At 38.8% G+C, this 22,010-nt stretch overlaps 1 protein-coding gene across 2 annotated transcripts in view; it reads right to left on the reverse strand.

Annotated features, from left to right (window-relative positions):
* The window catches only part of Srbd1 (S1 RNA binding domain 1), a 167,431-nt gene that overhangs the window by 113,702 nt on the left and 31,719 nt on the right, over nucleotides 1-22,010 (reverse strand). For both annotated transcript variants that reach the window (XM_055619222.1, XM_055619215.1), the window contains exons 9-14: nucleotides 20,532-20,667; nucleotides 16,999-17,102; nucleotides 14,276-14,383; nucleotides 11,264-11,421; nucleotides 7,726-7,816; nucleotides 7,002-7,109 (exon numbers count right to left, since the gene is read on the reverse strand). In XM_055619222.1, coding sequence (XP_055475197.1) covers nucleotides 7,002-7,109; nucleotides 7,726-7,816; nucleotides 11,264-11,421; nucleotides 14,276-14,383; nucleotides 16,999-17,102; nucleotides 20,532-20,667 — 705 coding nt within the window. The remainder of the gene's footprint in view (nucleotides 1-7,001; nucleotides 7,110-7,725; nucleotides 7,817-11,263; nucleotides 11,422-14,275; nucleotides 14,384-16,998; nucleotides 17,103-20,531; nucleotides 20,668-22,010) is intronic.

Genomic DNA, 22,010 nt, shown 5'->3' on the forward strand with positions numbered 1-22,010 from the left:
AATAAATAAATAAATAAATAAATAAATAAATAAATAAATAAATAAATGAATGAATGAATGAATGAATGAATGAATAAATGAATAAATAAATGGTCATCTTCAAATTTTCTTCTATGATCTGATTTCTTTCATTGGTGCCTAAAATCCAAAAAAGTTTTAGACTTACTAAAATTTTCCTTTGAGCAATATGAGAGATCACATACCTGTATTAGTCTGTTACTTAAAACTGAAAGGCAAAAACAAAACATACCATCTTAAAGGCATCTGTAAGTGCGCGTGAAGGAAAGACATACTAAAAGAGATGAAATACATGTATGAAGTTTTCTTTCTGAAGCCTATGCTGAGAGTAGGAGCTGAGAAGAAAAAATATACTCTAAGACATAAATAACATTTTATGTTCTAGATTCATGGCTTCATGGAGCTTCACAAACCCCAAGGAATGGTGGACAAAAGCAAGGGTCACCAAAGGTGTTAACTAGAGATTTCTGCCCCAAATCGCTAGTTAGGCCCTTGGCATAATGGTGAACTAGAAATGAATTCACCACATCCTGTACCCCAGAGATCACAATGAAAACAGACTGTCCTAAACCTTGTCACAGGCTAATGCAGGTACATCGCTGATGAGAATACAGAGCTCTACGTCATCTCTCCAGTTTGCAGATTAAGTTTACATTACCTGAGTAGCCAGAAGGGAAAAAAAAAAAAAAAACAAAAAACAAAACAAACAAACAAACACACTGATTCCAACTGATGTCTATAGGAGCCAGTAGAAGCATATACAAAAGTCTGAAGGCATACACACTCAATCCAGGGCCTGGAAAGATCCTACAGAGAAAGGCCCTGGAAAAGCAAGATTTGCAGCAGAGACCAATGGCAAGGAATGTTAGGCTACAATTCTCAGACTATGAAATAGCATGCTCGCGATAACTAAGGAGACAAAAGCAGGCTGAGGGCATGTTCAGGGAGAACTAAAACCTGTACGAGTGACCAAGAAGGTATGAGAAAAGCACAACATAAGAGACAAAAAACAGAACTGAAATTTAAAATTAAATGTCAATTCTTTAAGCACTGAATAACAGATTTGATGAGTGTTATTAAAACTACAAAATTTCTATAAGAAGCTTATAGTATCCTTGCTTTTGCTAACTAAACATTTTTTAAATAGAAAATAAAAGGCAAAACTATTTTTTAAATTGATAGATTGAACTTCTGGATTTCATCAAAATTAAACTATTTTGCTATTCAAAAATTTCTATTAAAAAGCCCAAACTGGCATATATCTTATAAAACATACAACTTGTAATGGACCTAAACGTAAAAAAACAAATATTAATACCTTTATTAAATAACAGAAAGAAAATAATTTAATTTTTTACTGAATGTGTGTGTGTGTGTGTGTGTGTACACATAAATAACGCACATATGGAAATCAGAGGACAAACTTCAGAAACTGAATCTTACTTTCCACTATATGTGGCCTGGAGATCAAAGGTTACCAAGCTTGGCAACAAACATCTAACCCTTTGAATGTCTCATTGCTCTAAACATCAGAGCACTAATCAACCAGTATTTTAGGAAGAAGGAGACAATCAACCAGTATTTCTAGGAAGACAATCTAGCACATGGATTTTGCTATCCCAGCATTCTTCAGATAAAACAATGATGAGTGGCTTCCTCAGATCTATAATCCATTGCTGGAATGTATTCAGTATATATTGCAAGTATATGAAAATGTCTTAAAAACACATTTATTTTTTAAATATATATTCCATTACTAGAAGGTATCCAAAGAAATAAAGGTAAGTGCAAAGATACAAGCACAAAAGACTTGATTTAGCTTAGTTTAAAATGATCATGATTAGAAAACCCTCAGCTGTCAAGTAGGGATGACTAAAATTGGGTGTAGTCACACAGACGTGTATCCATAGTGATATTTAAATGTCATGGAGTATATTGACCAGCACAGGAAGATGATAACATACTGAGGAGAAAAAAAAAAAACATCCAGTAGAAATTCCTTTTTGTAATATATTATAAACCACATACATATTAGAAAATATAATCTAAGACATAAATTATATTTCAATATTTTTTAAAGATTTACTTATTTTATGTATATGAGTGCACTAGTTGCATGTCCACCTACATGCCAAAAGAGGGCATCAGATTCCATTACAGATCCCTGTGAGCCACCATGTAGCTGCCTCTGGAAGAGCAAACAGTGCCCCTAACTGCTGAGCCATCTCTTCAGCCCCATAAATTTCTTACAATTGTTAAGAGTTTCTGGAGGATACATCAACTTACCTCAACTGAAAAAACAAAAAACTTATGATTCCTTAAATTATTTTTTTCCTCATAATAAAAGTTGATAACACACTAGAATGAAAGAAGAATGAGCATCACTGTGCATTTCCCAGATGTTTACTGCCACGGCCTTCTTCCTAGTATGATCTGGCCACTGCTGTTCCTCAGTAGCCAAGCCTCAGCTACACGTAACTTTCAAACCCCAATTCCCAGCCTCACCACAGCATCTGCCTTTGCTACCTTCCATCATACACTATACTTTCTCAAGCCATTCCTATTCTTGCTAAGAAAAGCGCTCATTGGAAAGTAAAATTAATTCTTCTTTTTGAGATTTGCCTGCTAATATCCATGTGTATAAGAAAGCTTTCAATACAGAAATATAAACAAGTCAAATTGCAGCACAAATTGTTCTGCATTTCTAGACATCAGGCTCACAGTGACCTCATGTATTCGTGATGCTCCAAAATATCCACAATGTTGTGACTTAGAGCAATCTTCAGTGTAAAGCTTGCCAACTTATAATTTAAGATACCAAATATTAAAACATCCCATTATTTCATAATTCAATTATGCAACTCTACCATATCATAATTTTATTCTCAAAATCAACATCTATCTTGGAAAATATATTAAGTCTATAAAATCCTAAATGCTCAAATATCTGAAAAATTTTAATGCTGACAGGGCACAAGTGAAAAATTCCATATATGGTTTTATGTGACAAGTGCTGGTCAAAGTATAAGGCACATTATAAATATTTTATAATTACCTTTAGGCTTTGTGTTTAAGGTTTACGTAGAACATACAAAAAGCCTCATGCTTCAGTTTGAGTCTTATCAATAAAATGTTATTATGTATAGGGAAATAGCCCCCAAATTTTAAAATACCCAAACATTAAACATGTCTGGTCCCAGGCATTTTTTAAAAAAGAATTACTTATTTATTACATGTACAGTGTTTTGCCTGCACTCCAGAAGAGGGCACCAGATTTCATGTTGAGCCACCATGTGGTTGCTAGGAATTGAACTCAGGACCTTTGGCAGAGAAGTCAACGCTCTTAACCTCTGAGCCATTTTTCCAGCCCGGACCCAGGCATTTTAGAAAAGAGATATTTCCCCCTATCCTCTTAAGAAAATCTATCTGATAAAGATCAGTTTAATGTTTAATGTTGATAAAAATAAACGTATAGCAGGCTACGGTAGGTAAAGTACTTATTGCTCACGCATGAGAACTTGAGTGCATCTTCCCAGCAATCACGCAGAAGCCATGTACTGCAGCACTCGCTGACGACACTGCGCTAATGCGGATGGAGACAGAAAAATCCCGGTGGTTTTCTAGCCAGCCAATCTACCCCAACGTCCAGCTCCAGGTCTAGTGAGAGTCTCAACCTCAAAAGATAAGGTGGAGAGGTTGAATAGATGGTACAGCAGTTACAAGCACTAGTTGCTCTTGCGAAGGACCCGGGTTCAATTCAGTTCAGAACCATCAGTAACTCCCTCTTGTGGTCTCTGTGGGTACTGCATGCGTGGTGGGGCACATACATATAAAATTAAATGAAAAGGAAGAAAAGAAAAAATATAGAAAGAAAAAAAAGAAGAAAGGTAGAGAAGAAAAGGAAGACCATTAACACTGACCTGACTTTCACATGTGCATGCACACATGTGCGCACACACATACACAACTTAGATTTATCAAGGTAGACCTGTAAATGATGAGCTTACACAGCGTTAGAACGTGATCCCTTGATGGGAGGATGTGCCAACAAAGTAGACATTTGCTACATATATGTGAGCACAATGTCTCCTAAGGGCTAAGCACTTGTACATCTTACCATTGTTCCTACTATGTGCGAGAAGACTGAAAACATCATTCTACCAAAAACTATAATGAACTCTATGGACTCTACAATATTTCATGAATTTGCAGTAACATTTCAAACTTCAAATATAAGTGACCAGCTGAACCCCAGTCAAACTCTGCCACTTGGATCCAGTTTAATTTTTCCCCTTTATTAATTACAATTTGACACCCTGGATGATTTCCCCCAGTGTTGGTATAATGTTCTTGTGGAATGTATACAATTTACCCGTATTCATTCAAATGCTGATTTCTCTACCCCACTATCTGGTTTCAATCTGGACATTGCATTGAACCATGAAGAGAGATGAACCATACCTAAGATATGACTAAAAGCAAGTATAATGTGGGAAATCTGAATGAGAGAAAACTAGGCAGGCTTGGAGGTTTATGATGGAGTAGCTATTGCCCAGCATTGTGCTCTGGGTTAATTAAATAAATCCTAGTCTCTGTGTGGTGATTTGGGTATACAGCAGGTTTAGAAATAACCACTTTTTAACTAAAAGATAAACCAATAATAAATATTAATAAGCCAAACACCCCAGGGTATGAGAAGTATCAGCACTTCAAGGGTAGGGAAAGAACACAAGACAGAAGATGAATGGTTGTAATTTAAGCAGTAAGGCATGATATAAATCATGGCACATCTTAACTTATGGCAGCAAATCAAGATAAAAAGCATTGAACAGTGGATATGTAATGTACTGGAGGCTTCATTAAGATGTTTTGAAAAGATTTAAAGGCAGATGGTAAGTATCTGACAAGATTACAGAAATACATAAGAGAAAGTATGAAAAATGACAGACAGAAAAATCATGGAGACAAATGGAATGTCACAGCAGGTGAGAAAAAGAGGTTTCTTCAGACACTTTAAACTGCCAAATGACAACAAAATGAAATCAAAGACCAATTTTCCTAAAGCAGTCACTGTAAACTCTGATCTATCTGCAACACTCAGACTTCAAGAGCCCATAATAAAATGCTAGCAAATAGATCTGAGCAAATAGACAAGAACATGAAGGAACAGTACTATGACACAGAGATCTAGAATGAGAGCGAGAACAATGGCAACCACAGGAACAGATACTATACCTCACCATACGAAGATTAAAAACCCTATGTAACAGTTTCCCAATATTCTGAAGACAGAATGGAAGAAATGAACAGTGAGCAACATCCTATGTGTGTCATAGGTATTCTAATACAGAACAATGCAATTATACGTTTCTTCAGTGTCTCTGAAACACTGCAAAACCAAAAATCCATGTGCCCTCTCACTTCTAGAAACTTACACATCGCAACTACTATACACACCAAATGGCTTGAATACAGCACTTATCTTTAATTACTATTGTTTAAAGATCAATCATTTTTATTCAATCAAGGTTAATAAATCCAGGTTTTTGTGCTCTCATTTTTCCTAATATTATATACTATCTAAAGTTCAATGAAGGCCTGCTCCATGAGCAAATTTGGACCAAATTCAAGATGTTTTCACTATCTGTATATTTTGGTATTTTTGAAGCAGGGTCTTAGTCTGTAAGCCCAGGCTGTCCTCAACTTGCACCTATCCTCCTGCATCAGCCTTCCAAGTGCTGGGACTACTGATATATATCATCAGTTCCAACAGCAATTTTTTATGATTCCTAGGTTGTGTGTGTGTGTGTGTGTGTGTGTGTGTGTGTATGTATGTATGTATATACATGTATGTATGTGTGTACATATGTTTATATAAATCATTACAACTATTCTTGAGATACTTATATCAAATTAAGATGAACAGATAAGAATGAAATTGGCTGTATAAACATAATCAGCTATAAGCAAGCGGTACAATCAGCTTCTTTAAAGTCCTGGTGCCCATCTGCAGTTTTCAGAACAGGGAAGATGTACAAGATACCCAAGCCAACTTCCCAGCACAAGAGGCAGAGGGGAAAATACTGAGGGGAACTTTCAATCTGCTTCTTTCCTGAACCACATTCCCAAAGCACATAGTTTCCTCTGACATTCTTTCAGCCCTTTTCATTAACCTGAGTTTATTTTGATGGCTTATTTTGATTATATTCTCAGCTAGGTAAGCCCCTCCTTTCAGCCTTTCTTAAGTGAACCCTAGAATTCTTCTTGTGGGGGGCTTACTTTTTATATGCTATATTGATCCTGTTTATATCCTGTTCATTTACTGTTCTTAGTTATTAGATTTCTCAATAAGCACAAGTGGATGGCTCCGGAGCAAGCTTCATTAAATACAGACACTGTACTTCTCTATCACACAGTTGAACCCGTAGGACTTACAATGTGCTGAAAGGTAGAAGCAAACCTGTGAAAAATGACAGCAGAGCAATGCATGCGCAGGCCTAAGAGGCAGGGACATAACTCCTAACAATTCAAACCAGCTGCCTGCCGGTATGAAATGGGAACACTTCAGGAAGAGAAAATGACAATGGAACATCAGAAATGCTTTCATTTGCAACAATTATCTTGGCTCTCAGTTCGGCAGACAATAGTTCATAAGCTTAACACTCTGGCAGAAGGGTAAGGTATCCACGGTCAGTGTTTGCGAATTTGGTGTTCCACCATATTGTGAGTTAATACTTAACTAGAGTCCTCATGTCAAGTATAGTCTGGGAGACTCCAGGTGAGTAAACCAAGCTCTGACAGACTGCTGCTGTGAGAGCTTCTGCCCTGTTCTAGTCACTCCTGTGATGTTCTTATTAACAGCAAGAGGCAGTCTGAGAGGCAAACAAGACATATATTTTCAAAAAGGAAAGAAAAAGTCATCACAAAAGAATCCTGACGTGTCTTATACTCTCCAAGAAAACAAGTCTCCCTATTGTCCTCACCAGTAAACAACATCCAGTGGTGCAAAGTAATTCTTCATTATCAGGTCAGCAAAGTACGCTTCAGTTTCCCGGCAGGCAGTTCCATTTCCAATCACCACTGTGCTGCAGCTTCAAGGGAGGAACAGAATAAAAACCTGGATGAGTTCAAGGCACACTCGGAAATCAACCAGAGAAAGCATACGGAATGCACAAAGTGCTAGACGCTACTCTTACTCTCACATGCGTCCATGCAGCCTCTCCACTGCTCTAGACTACCATATGGCCCTGCATTTGGTCAGGAGGCAAGGGGACAAAGAGTTCTACTGTCACCTTAGAACAGTCAGGCAGTTTCTTTTCTTGTCTACAAAGAGCCAAAATAAACAGAAGTAAACTCAGGCTCATTCCAAGCCATAATAAAAAAATACAACTAATTATATGATGTTAATTTCTGTAGTTCTAACTACTACAGTATCCCTTCTTCAGGGGAGAAAGGAAGGAAGGTAAGAGGGCTAGGGAGGCTCTCCCAAGTACCACATCATCAGCTCTATTTAAAAGAGGGCAGAGAAAGGGAAACTCATACCCTCTCCATGTATGCGTTCTTGAACAATTCACCCCAGCATTGTGCTCAAGGTTCCTTCTTTCTCCCCAGGTATTTCCCTTACTCCCAAACTCCAAATTAGGAGCTACAAAAGTACCTATGATGGCAGAGCCACTAAAGTACTAAACAGGCTATTTATTTTCTTACTTGAAATCCAGCAAAAGCCTCTTGATCTTCTCTGCCTCTCGGAAGCCTTGCCCACAGTGCAAATAAACCACGTCAGTATGAAGTATCTGACCTTAAAAGGAGGGTAGGAGGTGTAAAAAGATGTTTGCAAAGTATAACTCACTACTGTTTCTATTAAGCAAGTCACAATAGAAAATGAAACTGTCTTATCTTCTCAAATGCAATCTGAGGGTATGTGAGATGCCTCAGAAGGTAAGTATGCTTGGCACCGAGCCTGACACCCTTAGTTGGTTTCTGGGACTCACACAGTGAAAGAATAGAAATGACTACTTCAAATCTCCTCTGACCTCCATGAACGAATGGCTGTACATGTTCACATCCACACAAATTAAAATGTAAAAGGGATCATTAAAATGCAGTCTGAATCATCCATATTCACTAGATCAGGTTTTTCTGAAGCATTAAAAAATGCTGTTACTTTCAAAGTCAAAGAACTCCGCATTTCCACACAAAATCGTTACCAGGTGGGCAGTGTGCTACGGCACCTACAGGAGACATAGTTTTTTCAGTAAACTATGAAGTAAGACCTCACAGTAGCTACAGCTCACACTAACTGGCTACCTGCTACAGATCACGCTCAATTATACTCTTCTTTTTCTTTTCAGTTGTCAATATAAAAACTTGTTTATTCTGCTTCTCTGAGCTGTAGATTTTAAAACTTCAGGCTTTTTTCTATCTTGCATTATGCATAAAGTATCTTATTTTTAACTGAAGTAAAGTTTCAGGGTGATCACTCAATGGACAGAAATAAATGAGCCGAGTAAACACAACAGGGAGCTGATAGAAGAACCACAGGATAAGTAATGCCCAAGAAAGTAAAGGCTAAGAGATCAGTGACACTGAGCACTGAGAAGGCTGACTTAGGGAGAGTGCTTCAAGTTCTAGGCCAGATAACCTCACCAAAAATAATAAATGAAAAAAGGGGGAAGGCAAAAGTATAACAAAAAGGAATTTAAAGTAAAATATTTTTCAAAAAAAATGCTTTCAACAGTATTGATTAAGAAAGGGAAGATATAGAAGACCAAAAGAGTCAAATAACCTAGGCCCAGGGGGACTTACGGAGACTGAAGCACGAACCAAGGACCATGCATGGATTGGAGGTAGCCTATGTGCAGCTTACTCTTCATGTGGGTTCCTACTAAATGAGGCAGGAGCTGTCTCTGACATGTGCTTTATTGGCTACTTTCTGACCATGACACCCTGGTGGGAACTCCTTGCCTGGCCTCAGTCAAGAGGATGTGCTTAGAATGTGCTGGGGTAGGTTTGGGGGGCTCCCCTTTCCTAAAGGGAGAGAAGGGGATGTAGGAATAAGAGAGAGGGAAGGTGGGACCATGAGGAGAGTTAAGGAGGTGGATACAATCGGGATGTAAAGTGAATAAATAAAATAAAAAAGAAAAAGAAAAAGGACCATACAAATATATTAGAAATAAAGAAGGTATATAAAGAAAAAGAAAAAGGATCATACAAATATATTAGAAATAAAGAAGGTATATAACCAGGGCTACAACAGCTTTAAAAAAATGAGACTTAGAGTAAATGATGAAACAGAAGTCCTGAACAAAACTTTACCAACGCAAACTTGAGAAAAAACTTGTGTTTCAAATTATAACAAGAACACATTAAGGACAATACTGAAAATTAATCTACCAGTATGTCCAGAAGATGATACTATCTTAAAACAAGTGTAATCTGATATTCTCTTAACCACTGAGCCATCTCTCCAGCCCCGTAATCTGATATTTTCAAAACAAAACTCCTAGCTGGACCCAGAATCCCAACAGTCAGAAAGCTAAGGTAGAAAGATCTCAGTTGAGGTTACATACTGAAATTAAGGCTAGCCTGGGCTACAGACTGAAGCTTGTTTCAAAAATAAAACAGTAAGAAAAACATCCAAATACTGTGATTTATCACAGTGGCACAGTAAAGGACAAGCACCTTAGTGAATACAGGAAAAATAATGATACTGTTGACCCTTTCCATACATGAGAAAAATTAATAAAATAAATGACAACTAGGAAAACAAAAAGCAAAAGCCATGGTTGTATCTATAACAAAGGTAACAAACAATCCCCACAAAACCAAAACCCCAAGCAGGTGGGAATGGCACAGCACAGCTAAAAGACCTCTGCGGGAGGTCTCTAAGGGACAGAGTAGAGCAAAGCAACAGAGGTTGTGATGGACTGAGAGAGGCGCTCCCGTACTGGACAGCACAAGAGTCAGTCTGAGAAGGAGCTGACCCTGCACCAACCCAGCACAAAGGCTGCCAGTAACCTTCTGAAGACTGAGAAATTGATCCTCATGAACTCCGGAAGCTACAGAAAGACAAAGTATCAGAGTGCAAAGAAAGAGCTGGGACAAGAACTAAACCAAGCAAGTCAAGGACAGACTGAGATTAAAGAGGAGATAGCTACAGAGAGCCTGTCCAAGAAGCCATTAGGGCCCCTGTCCACACTTGGCCTACAGGTGACTTTTCTAATCACCGGCACACATTAGAGAAAGCTAGTTTTAAACAGTGAGAAGCCTGTCCTGACCCAGCTTACCTTCTTGAAAGTACTGGAAATATAACCTAAGCAAAGCAAAAGAATGACAGACATGACAAACTGAATACAGAAAGATATTTGCTTTACAGCAGAAAATAAAAGTCTAGCATGATATGCCCACAAAACAGAGCAAGACATATGAAAATAAGATTTTAAAGAGAATGTTAGAGAAACTATGAGGATAATAATACACATCAGAATCATAAAATGAAATATCACATGAATGAAATATCAAGAATTAATTTCATAAGGAATAGAAAACACAGTTCTGGATTTGGTACCACATGTGCCAACCCTGGGACAATATAGAGAAGGCCAGCATGGGCCTGTGAAAGGACAGTATGAAATAAGAAAGCTCCAGAGACAAAACCAGCCTAAAGATACAAAACATATGTCCTCAGAAAGAAAGCAAGAGATATCAAAGACAACAAACTTATAGTGAAGATCACGTACATCTATATAACTAAAAGAAATTCTAAAAGTATAAAAAACTAAATAAAGAGATATAATACTATAATAACATTCCGGAGTAGAGTTCATGCAGACACATTCACACTGTTTTATGGTAACACAAAGAGAAAATTTTGGCACCAGAAGGAAAAGGACATGACTTTTAACAGGAACACTTATAAGACTCTGAGTTAGACATGGAGGTAGGTAGACAGACAGATGAGTATTTAAAAAATATGACATCTTTAACTACCAATAACCAATCCTCACATCTGACCCTAGTTAATGCTTAATATATTTCAATCCCCTGACATGCAGGAAGGGGATAGATATATGATGGTCCGAGAGTTCTGACCCAGAAATGAGGGAATACTCTGATTCCCACTGTCCCATGAGAAAACAATTTCTAAACCACAAAAACAAACATTAGTTCCAAATCTTCACGAAATCTATTAAGTGAAACTTAGGATCAACCAAAAAGCTCTCACAGGAAAAGCTCAAGAACTTACTCGTAGGAGAAATGATCGCTAGTTTGCATCCGTGTTTGTAGCCAGGATCTACTCCCATCAGGGTGCGGCCTGGAACAGGACTTGTTAAAAGGAGTTGGCGGAGGTTCTGTCCAAACAGCATTACTGACTGCTTCTCTGCATCCGATGTCAGTTTGGCTCTTTGGAAATGGAACAGAAGGGGATGACAAAAAAAGTACTTAATTTTTCATTCATCTAAATTTTCTTCGTAGAAAATGAGCAGAATTTATTTTGTGTGTTCATTCCTCAGGGAAAACATCCCACCCCTGAGTAATACTGGGTCTCCATTTGCTACTTTCTGCCACAGCAATATGACACCACAAACAATTCTGAAGCAAATTGTCAAGTCTTCATGACTATCTTCTCTAACTGCTTTGTTATACACAAGTCGTGAGTTAAATATGAATATACATGAGAAAGATCTGTAAAGATTTGCAAATCAAATTAAAGTTTATCAGGTGATTAAAAATAGAAACCCAAAGCAAGAACGACAAAGCGCTGCACTACAACAGCCTCCACCACCACTATTTAGTTCAGTACTTTGACTTGAGTCTCAATGGCATTGTCTACGCTCCTCTCCACGGCTACTGTTCATCACCCTCAGGCACTCAGCAATGCCACAGACCCTAACGGCTAGTACAGAACCAAGCAGCGTGTAATCATGCCTCTGTTTCATCTAGAAACTGCTAGAAGTATACTTTTAACACCTTGTTAAATAAAATAAGATAAAATATATAGGATAAAAATATAAGTCAATGATAGGCCTAAACGTAGCTTGGAACTTAAATCCCTCAATGTGTCACCTCTTGAAATATATAAGAATTATGTCATAAGAAGCATTTCTTTTCTATTAGGCCAAATAAGACATAAATGTCATTGGCTACAAGAAAACTGAGTACAAAGTAATTCAAAATGTGGTGTGTGTGTGTGTGTGTGTGTGTGTGTGTAGGGAGGGAGGGATTTACATATGTGAAGATGCACACTACTGTCTGTTTCTCTGGCTTATAAGGATTTGTTCTAAAGATTTTCTCTCAACATCTCTTAACACTTCACTGTAATTACCTAACTTCTGCAAAACAGGATAAAAAATATCATTACAAGTATTGTAAATCTCATTTTGAACTTAGCTTATTGTGAAGTCATTGGTCAATAGTCTTTTCAAGGAACAATGATTGATTTAAGAGACACAAAGCTGAAAGTGCACATCCTTGCCCTAAAGACCACTGCATCCTGGAGGAAGCAAAAGAACAGACAGAGAAGACTAAAACAATGAGGAGTAATAGGAACCTAAGCCAGGAGCAGCTCAGGCGAACAAGCAATAAAAGTGTGCAGGGTACACAAACAAAGGTGGGGACAGTAGACTGATAACCTAGAGATGACTCTGCACACAGAGTGGCATAGAAGTCTACAGCATTACAGAAGAGGAACATGCTCTTGCTTACCCACAATGTAAGCCAAAAAAGGACTGCTTCCTACAGAATCCCACACCACACAGCTTAGCTGCAATGAAATCATTCCATATGCTATAAAGCAAAATGTCAAAATACCAGTGGATGCTGAATGCAACATGGAAAAAACAAGGAAAGAGAAAGAAGTACCACATTGAAATTTTATAAAAGATTATTTTTCCCTTCAAAACAGAATGAATGGGGCCCAACAGTTCACTTGCTACATAATCATGGCAACTGGAGTTTGGATCCTAGCACCCACATAACAAGGTGGGTATCTTAAAAATTCCTGTTACCCCAGCTCCAAGCAGAGTGTAGACAAGTATATTGCTATGGCTTGCTGGCTTTCAGCCTAGCTCAGACACAATCCCCACATTCAGAAAAAGATGTCCATTTCAAAAGGGTACGTGCACACAAGCACATACCTTTCTTCCTCTGCACACCAACACTGCACCATGTATATACATGTATACACACTCACATGCACAGACACACACAAATAAATAAAAGAGCATAGCCCTTAAAGTTCATGCTATAGCAAAAAAAGCCAGAGACTTGACATCACATGGGTAACACAGAATTCCAAACAGAAGTATCTGTAGGCTACTTAGACTATCAAGGATGAAAAAAGACAATGTGGTACAGAGCAAAAGAAATTGAGCAATGGAGCTCCTCATCTTTAGAGCCCTACTTTGGACACTTTGAACTCAAAGGCCAAATGTACAAGGGAGGAATAGAAAAACACCAGTCAGCTAGAAATCCTAGTGAGCTGACAGGACGCTGCAATTCCACCCCCACCCCCACACCCCGCCCAGGGAACTTGTCTGAAGCCTACTTTAAAAAGTAGGGAAGAAGGTGCTGCTGATCCATGGTCCACATAAAGGACAGCATGAAACCATGCTGGTCACTGGGAACTCAGCTACCAAGACAGCAGTAAGAGAAAGTCAGGAGAGAAAGCAAGGCTCTGCTGCCCTGAGACTGTTCCATCTCTGCTAGCAGCACATCTGCACCTCACGACTTCCCATGAGCCTGCTGGCATGGTTCTTTCAATCACCTCTCATCTGTGCTAGCCATTGCTCATCCAGACAATTCCCACTGGGAGATGAACACACACAATTGCTTTCTCTCCTCAAAAGAGTAAGATCGTCTCGTCCCTCACCAAGTTCCTTATGCTTTCTTTGGCTGTATTACCTCCCGAAAATGTTTCTAAGTAACCTCTCCATTAACTCCTCGGTTTGTTTTTCCCAAGCCAGATCTCTAATCAATAAAATCATGTTTGGCTTGGTTGTCAAACTGAAACATCAGCAATTCAAAATTGGAAGGGTGTAGACATTAAGTGTTCAGGACAAAAAAGTGTATCACAATTAAGAAGAATGCTCTAAGATACATAATGGGAACAAATCTACAGAATAAAACCAAGGCTCACACTGAAGACCTGGTTTGACTAAGTTCTTTAATGTGGTTCATATTTGCAAACATTTACTCCATATCCCATGAAGACCATACATAATGATAAACAGTTCACAAAATTAAACAAGATGCATACCTGAACTCTCTACAGAGGAGAGGAACAATAAGGCGTTTAAAAGAGTCATCCAGTGAATTATGTAAGATCTTCATTAACTCTGGCCGTGCAAAGCCACGTGGCCTCCACCTACAAGAAGGAAAAGCTTATGATAAAACTCAAGTGACCAGTCACGGAGGAAGGATCTCTGTGAGTTCAAGGCCAACCTGGTCTACAAAATGAGTCCAGGACAGCCAGAGCTACAGAGAGAAACCCTGTCTTGAAAAAAAAAAAAAAAATCTGACGTGACAATGAGAGTCCACAAAAGGGCACCTGAACGAGAGGAGTGGTGAACAGAGAGCGCCTGTACGGGGATCACAGTAACACAATCTGGAGGGAGAGGCTGTCCTGAGGCTGTGGTATCTTAAAGGGACTACATGTCAGGTGGAGGGGAGCTTCTCTTGAGGAGGAGATTGTTTTGTTTGGGGGTTTTGGTCTGGTTCCTCGCCATAGTATCACTGGTAAAAGTGAACTCCTGAGACATATGGAAGACACCAAGACATCCTTACAGCACAACTAGAGGCTGAATTTCACCTTCCCCAGCCCAAATGTGGAAGCCCTACCTAGTGTGAGGCGCCTACGAGGGACTACAGCAGCAGCAGCATTCGATAAAGCCAAACAGCCATTGCTCTGTCTGTGGCATGAAAAAGTGGCAGAAGTGCTCTGTCTCCCTATACCCTCTGTGACATGAAAAAGTGGCAGAAGACAGCCTCATGCAGGGCCTGAACTGTTAGCTCCTTGCTCTTCTACTTCCCCACCTCTAAGACTGAAAAAATAAATTTTTGTTGCTCATGCAACCCAGGCTATAGTGTTTGCTTTAACAGCTCTCCTCATTTCCTTATCTCTTCAATGAGATTAAAAATAGACTGCCAAGCCTTGGTTCTAGACACTCTCTTTCTCTTGGTAGAAAACCTTGACTTAAATCTTACATATCTCAAACTTAACAGAAAGTCAATATAATTTAAAGTTAGGTTCTAAAACCCAAAGACTGTAAGCGGACCCTGCTCTCACCAGCTTCTGAGCTCTTAATTTACCTCTTACACAGTCTCCTTTTCCATTTATTATGTGATACACCAGTGGAGTTATGTGTCACTGACAATAGGGTTTATGTTATATTATATCTAATAGTTCTCACCCTCTTCTTCCCCACCTCGTACACCTCAGATGAGAGGGACAATGTGGAGTGCTGTCCAAATGCTTGACATAGTTTAAAAATAAACAAATATGATAAAACAAAATTGCAGCAGATCCTGATGACATACTTTCAAAAAAGCTCAAAACCCATAAAACTAAAGTTAAGCCAAAGTTGAGCATCTTCAACTCAGTGGCAACATTTTGGAGCATCATCTGTGCACTTCCAAAGAGAACCTGACCTCCTGCTCAGGCCACACTATTCTACCGAGAGCATGTATGCACACTGACCCCTGCCCAGGCCACGCTCTCCTGCCCAGCAGCATGAAATCAAGCTGAACATAACCAACTGGACACTGGAGAAAGAACAGAAATGTGAAGAGAAGCTATCAGGAACAAACTCAACCACACAGACTCCATACCTGCATTCATACCTAGCATTTCTGCACCTACCCTTCAATGTCTTCTTCCACAGAAGCCATTAGCCAAGTCTGAATAGTTTTTAAGAAAGCTCATGTACCTTAAGGTGATCTCTTTGTAACTTATGCTAAAAATAAAACTTCAGTGGACACACAATAAAGATCACATAATAGCAAATAAATGAATCCCTTCCAAAGGATGTTAGGTCAGCAATGTATAGTTTTGTTTTCCAATTTAAACAAACGTGCTTTTAAGCAAGACATATATTACATCATTCTTTACACCCAAATCTCTGTTACTCTTTGGAAGCAGATAGATATAAGTATTCCTCTCCATTACATAAAAACCGGTTGGTGCTGGTGTTCACACTTTCAGACTTTCTGACAAGCCCATTACAACCTACCCAAGCTTCTACAGCATCATTCACAATGAATTCTCTTGGAAGCTCTTTTTCTTTTCTTGCAGTTACTTTTTCTCCTGTTGCTCCTTTAGCTCTGTGCTCAATAAGCAACTGAATTTTTCAATCCCATAATAATTATGGAACCAAAATCATATACATGTTTTGTCTAAGGCTACTTTATAAACACATGACTACTCTGAAGTAAAAGTGCTCTCCTCAGAGACAGTCAGCATTAATAATCTCTTATCCCCTTCAAAGATATTTTCTACTTAGGTATATTTCTCAAACATACTTACTTATTTGTTTTGGTGAGAGGCAGAGTTTTTCTGTGTAGTCTTGGCTGTCCTGGACTCACCTTGTAGACCAGGCTGGCCTTGAACTCACAAAGATCTACCTGCCTCTGCCTCCCTGAGTGCTGGGATTACAGGTGTGTACCACTGCACCCTGTGACTTTTCTTTATTCTTTTTTATTTTTTGTTCATACTTACTTTTTAAACATTAATTTATTAGACACACACAGAGGATAACTTCTAGGAGTTGGTCTCTCCTACTAGGGACCAACCTGAGGCAGCAAGTGCCACTAAGCAATTGCTCTGCCCCGTGCCTATTGTTTCAGTTCAAAAATGAAATAACATTATTGTCACTTGTTGTCCCTTGCTTTTTTTTAACATATTGTGCATCTTTTCATATCAATACACAATAATATCAGAATGGTATTTCAGAAAGCAAATTTTATGGATAGCCATAAACAGACCTGTTTTGTATACACCACCTACAAAATTCGTTCTTCACTCCGTCAGGAATGTTGACCTTCACTGTCAGTATCTTCAAATTCTCTCCTCGGTTAATGGCCAGAATCTGACACAAACATATGGCAAAGACTGACAATCAATGAAGCAATGAGAAACGTAACCAGTCAACATTTATGAAACAGATCAAGCACCTATCTAGCCAACAAGAGTATCATTTTTATTATTTACAAATGATGTATTAAAAACAATATTTATACTTTCCTCAAGAAACACATCTCTCTCATAAAGAAAATCATAGCAGGAGCTGGAGAAATGGTCAGTTGGAAAAGTGTTTGCCACACAAGCATGAGAACCTAAGTTAAGATCCCTAAATCTACATGGCAGCAGAGAATAAAGGCTTGTGCCTGTAATGACAGCAACAGGGCGGCAGAGACAGACAGGATCCTAGAGCTGATTGGTCAGCCGGCCTAGCCAAATCCATCAGCTACATGTTCAGTGAGAGACCTTATTTCAAAATCTAAGATGATAGGCTGAAGAGGTGGCTCAGGGGTTAAGAGCATTTGCTACTCTTTTGGAGGGCTTGAGTTGGGTTCCCAACACCTATGTCAGGCAGCTCACAACTGCCTTTAACTCCAGCTCCAAGGGATCCTACTGCCCCTGTCAAGCAAATACACGAGCTGCATGCATGGGCATGTGCATTCATAAACACACACTTCCTAAAATCCATTTATATATCGATTCATGTCAATTGACTAAAATCATCTCCACAGACTTACAAACACCTATAAAATCCAGCAGCCCTTCCTGAAGAAAACACTCAATAAACTGAGAGTTAAAAGTATTTTCTTAAACATGAGAAATCAGAGCTGGAGGCAGAAACTGAAGTTACAACTATGTGGTGGGATAAAACAGAATTATTACAGAAAACAATAGTAAGGAAAAAAGACTAAATACAGCAAAGGATGTGGCTCAACAGAGAAAGAGGCAACAAAAAAAGAACAAGGATTCAAGCTCTCCTGGGAGAATGCAAAGGCTGAGGAGGAACAAGTGAACTTAGTCGAGACAACGGCTACTGCAGCGCTGCTTTCCCACTGCCATCCATCACCCCACACCTCCATCTCTGAAGGCTCATCTGCTGGCCTATGTACATGGAAGATAGAAAGTATTCACGGCACAGAGACCAGAAAGCTGTCTGTTGACCAGCAGGACCGGCCAGGCATACGAGAACCTAAGAAGCTCTTAAAAACCCAGGAGTGTTTTGCAAACTAACATTCTAACACTACTCTATCTCCTCACGGTTGAGCACTCTCCTCTCCAGATGCCTGTATCATAATTTCACTTCAGTCACTAACTCAGACATGACATGTGTGAAATAAAATAGTTTAAATATACGCACACAAACAGACACACACACACAAGGATAAAATTAGATATCAAAGTCATTTCTGCAAAATAAATTTTAGTAAATTTATAGTTTTTAGTAAATTTATATAGTCACTGGTACATTTTTAGATATATTGTGTATGTGTCTATGTCAGCCACTGTATGTCTGTGTGTGTGTGTGTGTGTGTGTGTGTGTGTGTGTGTGTGTGTGTGTATTACTACAGATTAGAAGCCAGGGCCTCCCAGACTCTCTGCAACCTCTTTACCAGAATTATGCCCTCAGCCTTCCCTCCAGGCCGTATTACAAACCAATGTTTTATTATCTTACATCTGTAATCTGTAACTAGGTAATTGCAGCTGCACTGCATCTACACTTTTTAAATTACTGAAATTTTGCATTTCATCGCCTATGACAAATACAGTGCACAAAAAAGTAAAAGAAGCAACTTTAGACATAAGAAAGGAGGGATGGAGAGTGGTTAGATTCCTTGCAACTCTTACTGAGGACCAGAGCTCGGTTCCCAGCACTTACATGGAGGCTCACAACCATCTGTAAACTTACTTCCAAAAAATCTGATGCCTTCTTCCAGCCTCTGTGGGCACTAGGCATGTCATGTGGTACACATACATACATGCAGATAAAACATTTATGCACATAAAAATAAAAACAGTAGTGAACTATTTCAAACCTTCAAGGGCAGTGTCCATGTCATCTCTATATGGCAAAACCCACTGCAATATAAATACTCAAGTATCTGTGGGATGAGTGAAGACTTTTCATATCATGTTACAATGAGAAAAGTAAATTTCAGGTTTATGTAACCATATTTTTTAAATTGCATTTTCATAATTAAATAATTAACTATCACAGAAAAAGTAAAGAATTCTAACATGTTTCATTAGCCTGTTCTCAGCTGTAAAATGTAAGGAAATACATTTTGAAATGATTAGTGAGGACTTTCACTTTGGGAAAACACCAGCAGTCTCCTAACTCAAACCACCCCCTTGCCTCCCAAAAGAACCATAAAGCCAATAAAAAGAATAACTGAAACAACATAGGACGTCTTTAGCATTCATAGGACACAGAAAATTAGACTGGCATCAGATTTCTCAAAAGAACAACAACAACAAAAAACAAAACAGCATTCACTTTTTGGGGTAGCAGATGCATTATACTGTGAATCACTAAACATCAAACATGTGGTAAAGAGTGTACATTTTGTATTGTGAACATTTTACTACAGTTAAATTTAGAAAGAGGAGCTGGAGAGATGTCTCAGTGGTTAAGAGCACTGTCTGCTCTTCCAGAGGTCCTGAGTTCAATACCCAGCAACCACATGGAGGCTCACAACCATCTATAGTAAGATCTGGTGCCCCCTTCTGACATGCAGGTATACATGCAGATAGAGCTCTCATATTCATTAAATAAATAAATGTTTAGAAAATTTAAAAGGGAAATGAATTATGACTCCACAGCAAAATAAAATCTATGGAAGTCTGTCTCGAGTATATCTGTTCCACATGAAATATTAGTGTCCTTTAGGCTAATGAAAGACACTAAACCACAGCTCAAAGCCATATACAGAAATAAAGAACACTGGTTATGATAACTATTTATGTAAATACAAAAACCAGAGCTATTGTGTTTTTCATTTGTAATGCCTCTCCTGCCCCTGTGCTATTTAAATCAGATTCTGCACAGTAAACAGCCTATGACCATATTTAGTAAAATAAATTCTTAGGTAGATAAACTGAAAAATGAAATTAGAAGGCTGACATACAATGAATATGGTTCAAAAAGCCAAAGGAGACCATACACACTGTATTCTAAGTCAGGCATCAGACCGTGATTTTCTTGGGAACAATCTGTGTTCACACCTAAACACACTTGAAGCAGGGTCTAATATATGTCACCAGCCAGAAGCATGTCACGTGGACTATCACACTGTCAGCTCTGTTAAAAATTCTCAGTGTCACTAATTTCTCTGGGCCTTCACTTCTACATTTGGGAAATGAGGAAAATATGACACTATTTTACAAATCTTACACAAACTAGTCAATAAGACACTTGGCATAAAACGTCTCAGTTCCTAGGAAAGTGTTACGCTCATTGTTACTGCCCTCGGCATGCAGAGGCAGGGCCTTTATTTACCTGGTGATGGTGGATACTCCTTATGTTGCAGGAAAAGTTCTGGTAAAGCTGAAACTTATCAACATCTTTCTCATTTAGGTTTTTTGAGGGTACTTTTGCAAGAGAAGACTGGATACAAATGTATCTATGTTTGCACCTGGTCAGATACAAAAACATCAAAAATAAGCATTTACATTTATATGTGTTTTGCATTTTATAAATTTATATAAAAAGGACAGAAAAAAGCTAAACCATTATCAAATGAAATTTGGTTAATGATGCTCAAGTAAGAAATTGGCAGTACTAATCCATCAAAAGGACTCTGCCAGCCAGCACCTTTAGTACAGGGGATCTCTGTGAGTTTGAAGCCAGCATGGTCTACATCGCAAGTTCCAGGGCAGCCAGGGCTACATAGAAAAACCCTGTCTCAAAACACAATCAAGGTAGCATATACCCTGAGATCAATTTATGCATCAACATAAACTGTCCAAAGTGCCTGAGTTCAGATTTATCTATGTGCACAAAAGACTAAAATGATTAATGGGAATCAGATCAATCATCTAGTCACCCTTTTCTGATTAGTCAGGCATTCATAGTAAACTTAAATATAAAAAGGAGAAAAGGAATGAGTACCAGGAAAATTCAGAAAATTAGTACAATGGGTTAGAGAGATGGCTCACAACCAAAGAGGTGAAACTGGTAGAGGAAGGAAGGAAAGAGAGCTTTAAATTACTGTCTCTGTTCCCCTTGACCATGCCCCACCCCACTTCTCCTGCCTCTGCCTCCTCAGTGCTGGAATTAAAGCAGTATGCCACCATACCTTGCTTAATGTCTCTTTTAAATAATATCAGATAATGTAATAATAATGATAACAATACCCATTTTAAATGAAATAATAAAATGTAAACCCAGGCAGGCTCTGGCAAAAGCACTCTGATCCCATAAAACTATTGGCTGTGATGCCACCCAGGGGCAAGCTGTGCTCTCCAAAATGCACTTCTGGTCTAAATTTTCACCCATACCTGGTATCACACATTGTCACGGCATCCCAACCACAGGTGTGGCGATGGATTTATCAGTCTAACTAGATTCTGAAACACCCAGTAGACTAGTGAGACACACTCAGGACACTGGCATGCCTGTGAAGGGACTGCCTTCATGGTATCAAGGAGAAGGACCAGGAAAGTTCTACCAGGGATGTGGGCAGCATACTGTGATGAGGGATGGGTTCAGCACAGTGACCGCAAAAAGGGGGAAAAGAAAGAAAGGTAGCCGGCACTGCCTTCCCTCACAGGTTCCTGGCTGCCATCCTGTGAACTGCTCAGTTCCACCAGACCCTCTCTACTGTGCTGGTCTAAGGTTCGTGAATCTGTGAGTGAGAATAAACCTTTCCTCCGTTAAGGTGTTTTATGTCTGATATTTCACCACCATGACACCAGAGGAACTAATACAACAGGTAAATACTGGAAATTACTTTTAAACTGAGCACACACAGCACAG

Source organism: Psammomys obesus, unplaced genomic scaffold, assembly GCF_907164565.1.
Source record: "Psammomys obesus unplaced genomic scaffold, mPsaObe1.curated_primary_1811, whole genome shotgun sequence".
NCBI classification, from domain to species: Eukaryota; Metazoa; Chordata; class Mammalia; order Rodentia; family Muridae; genus Psammomys; species Psammomys obesus.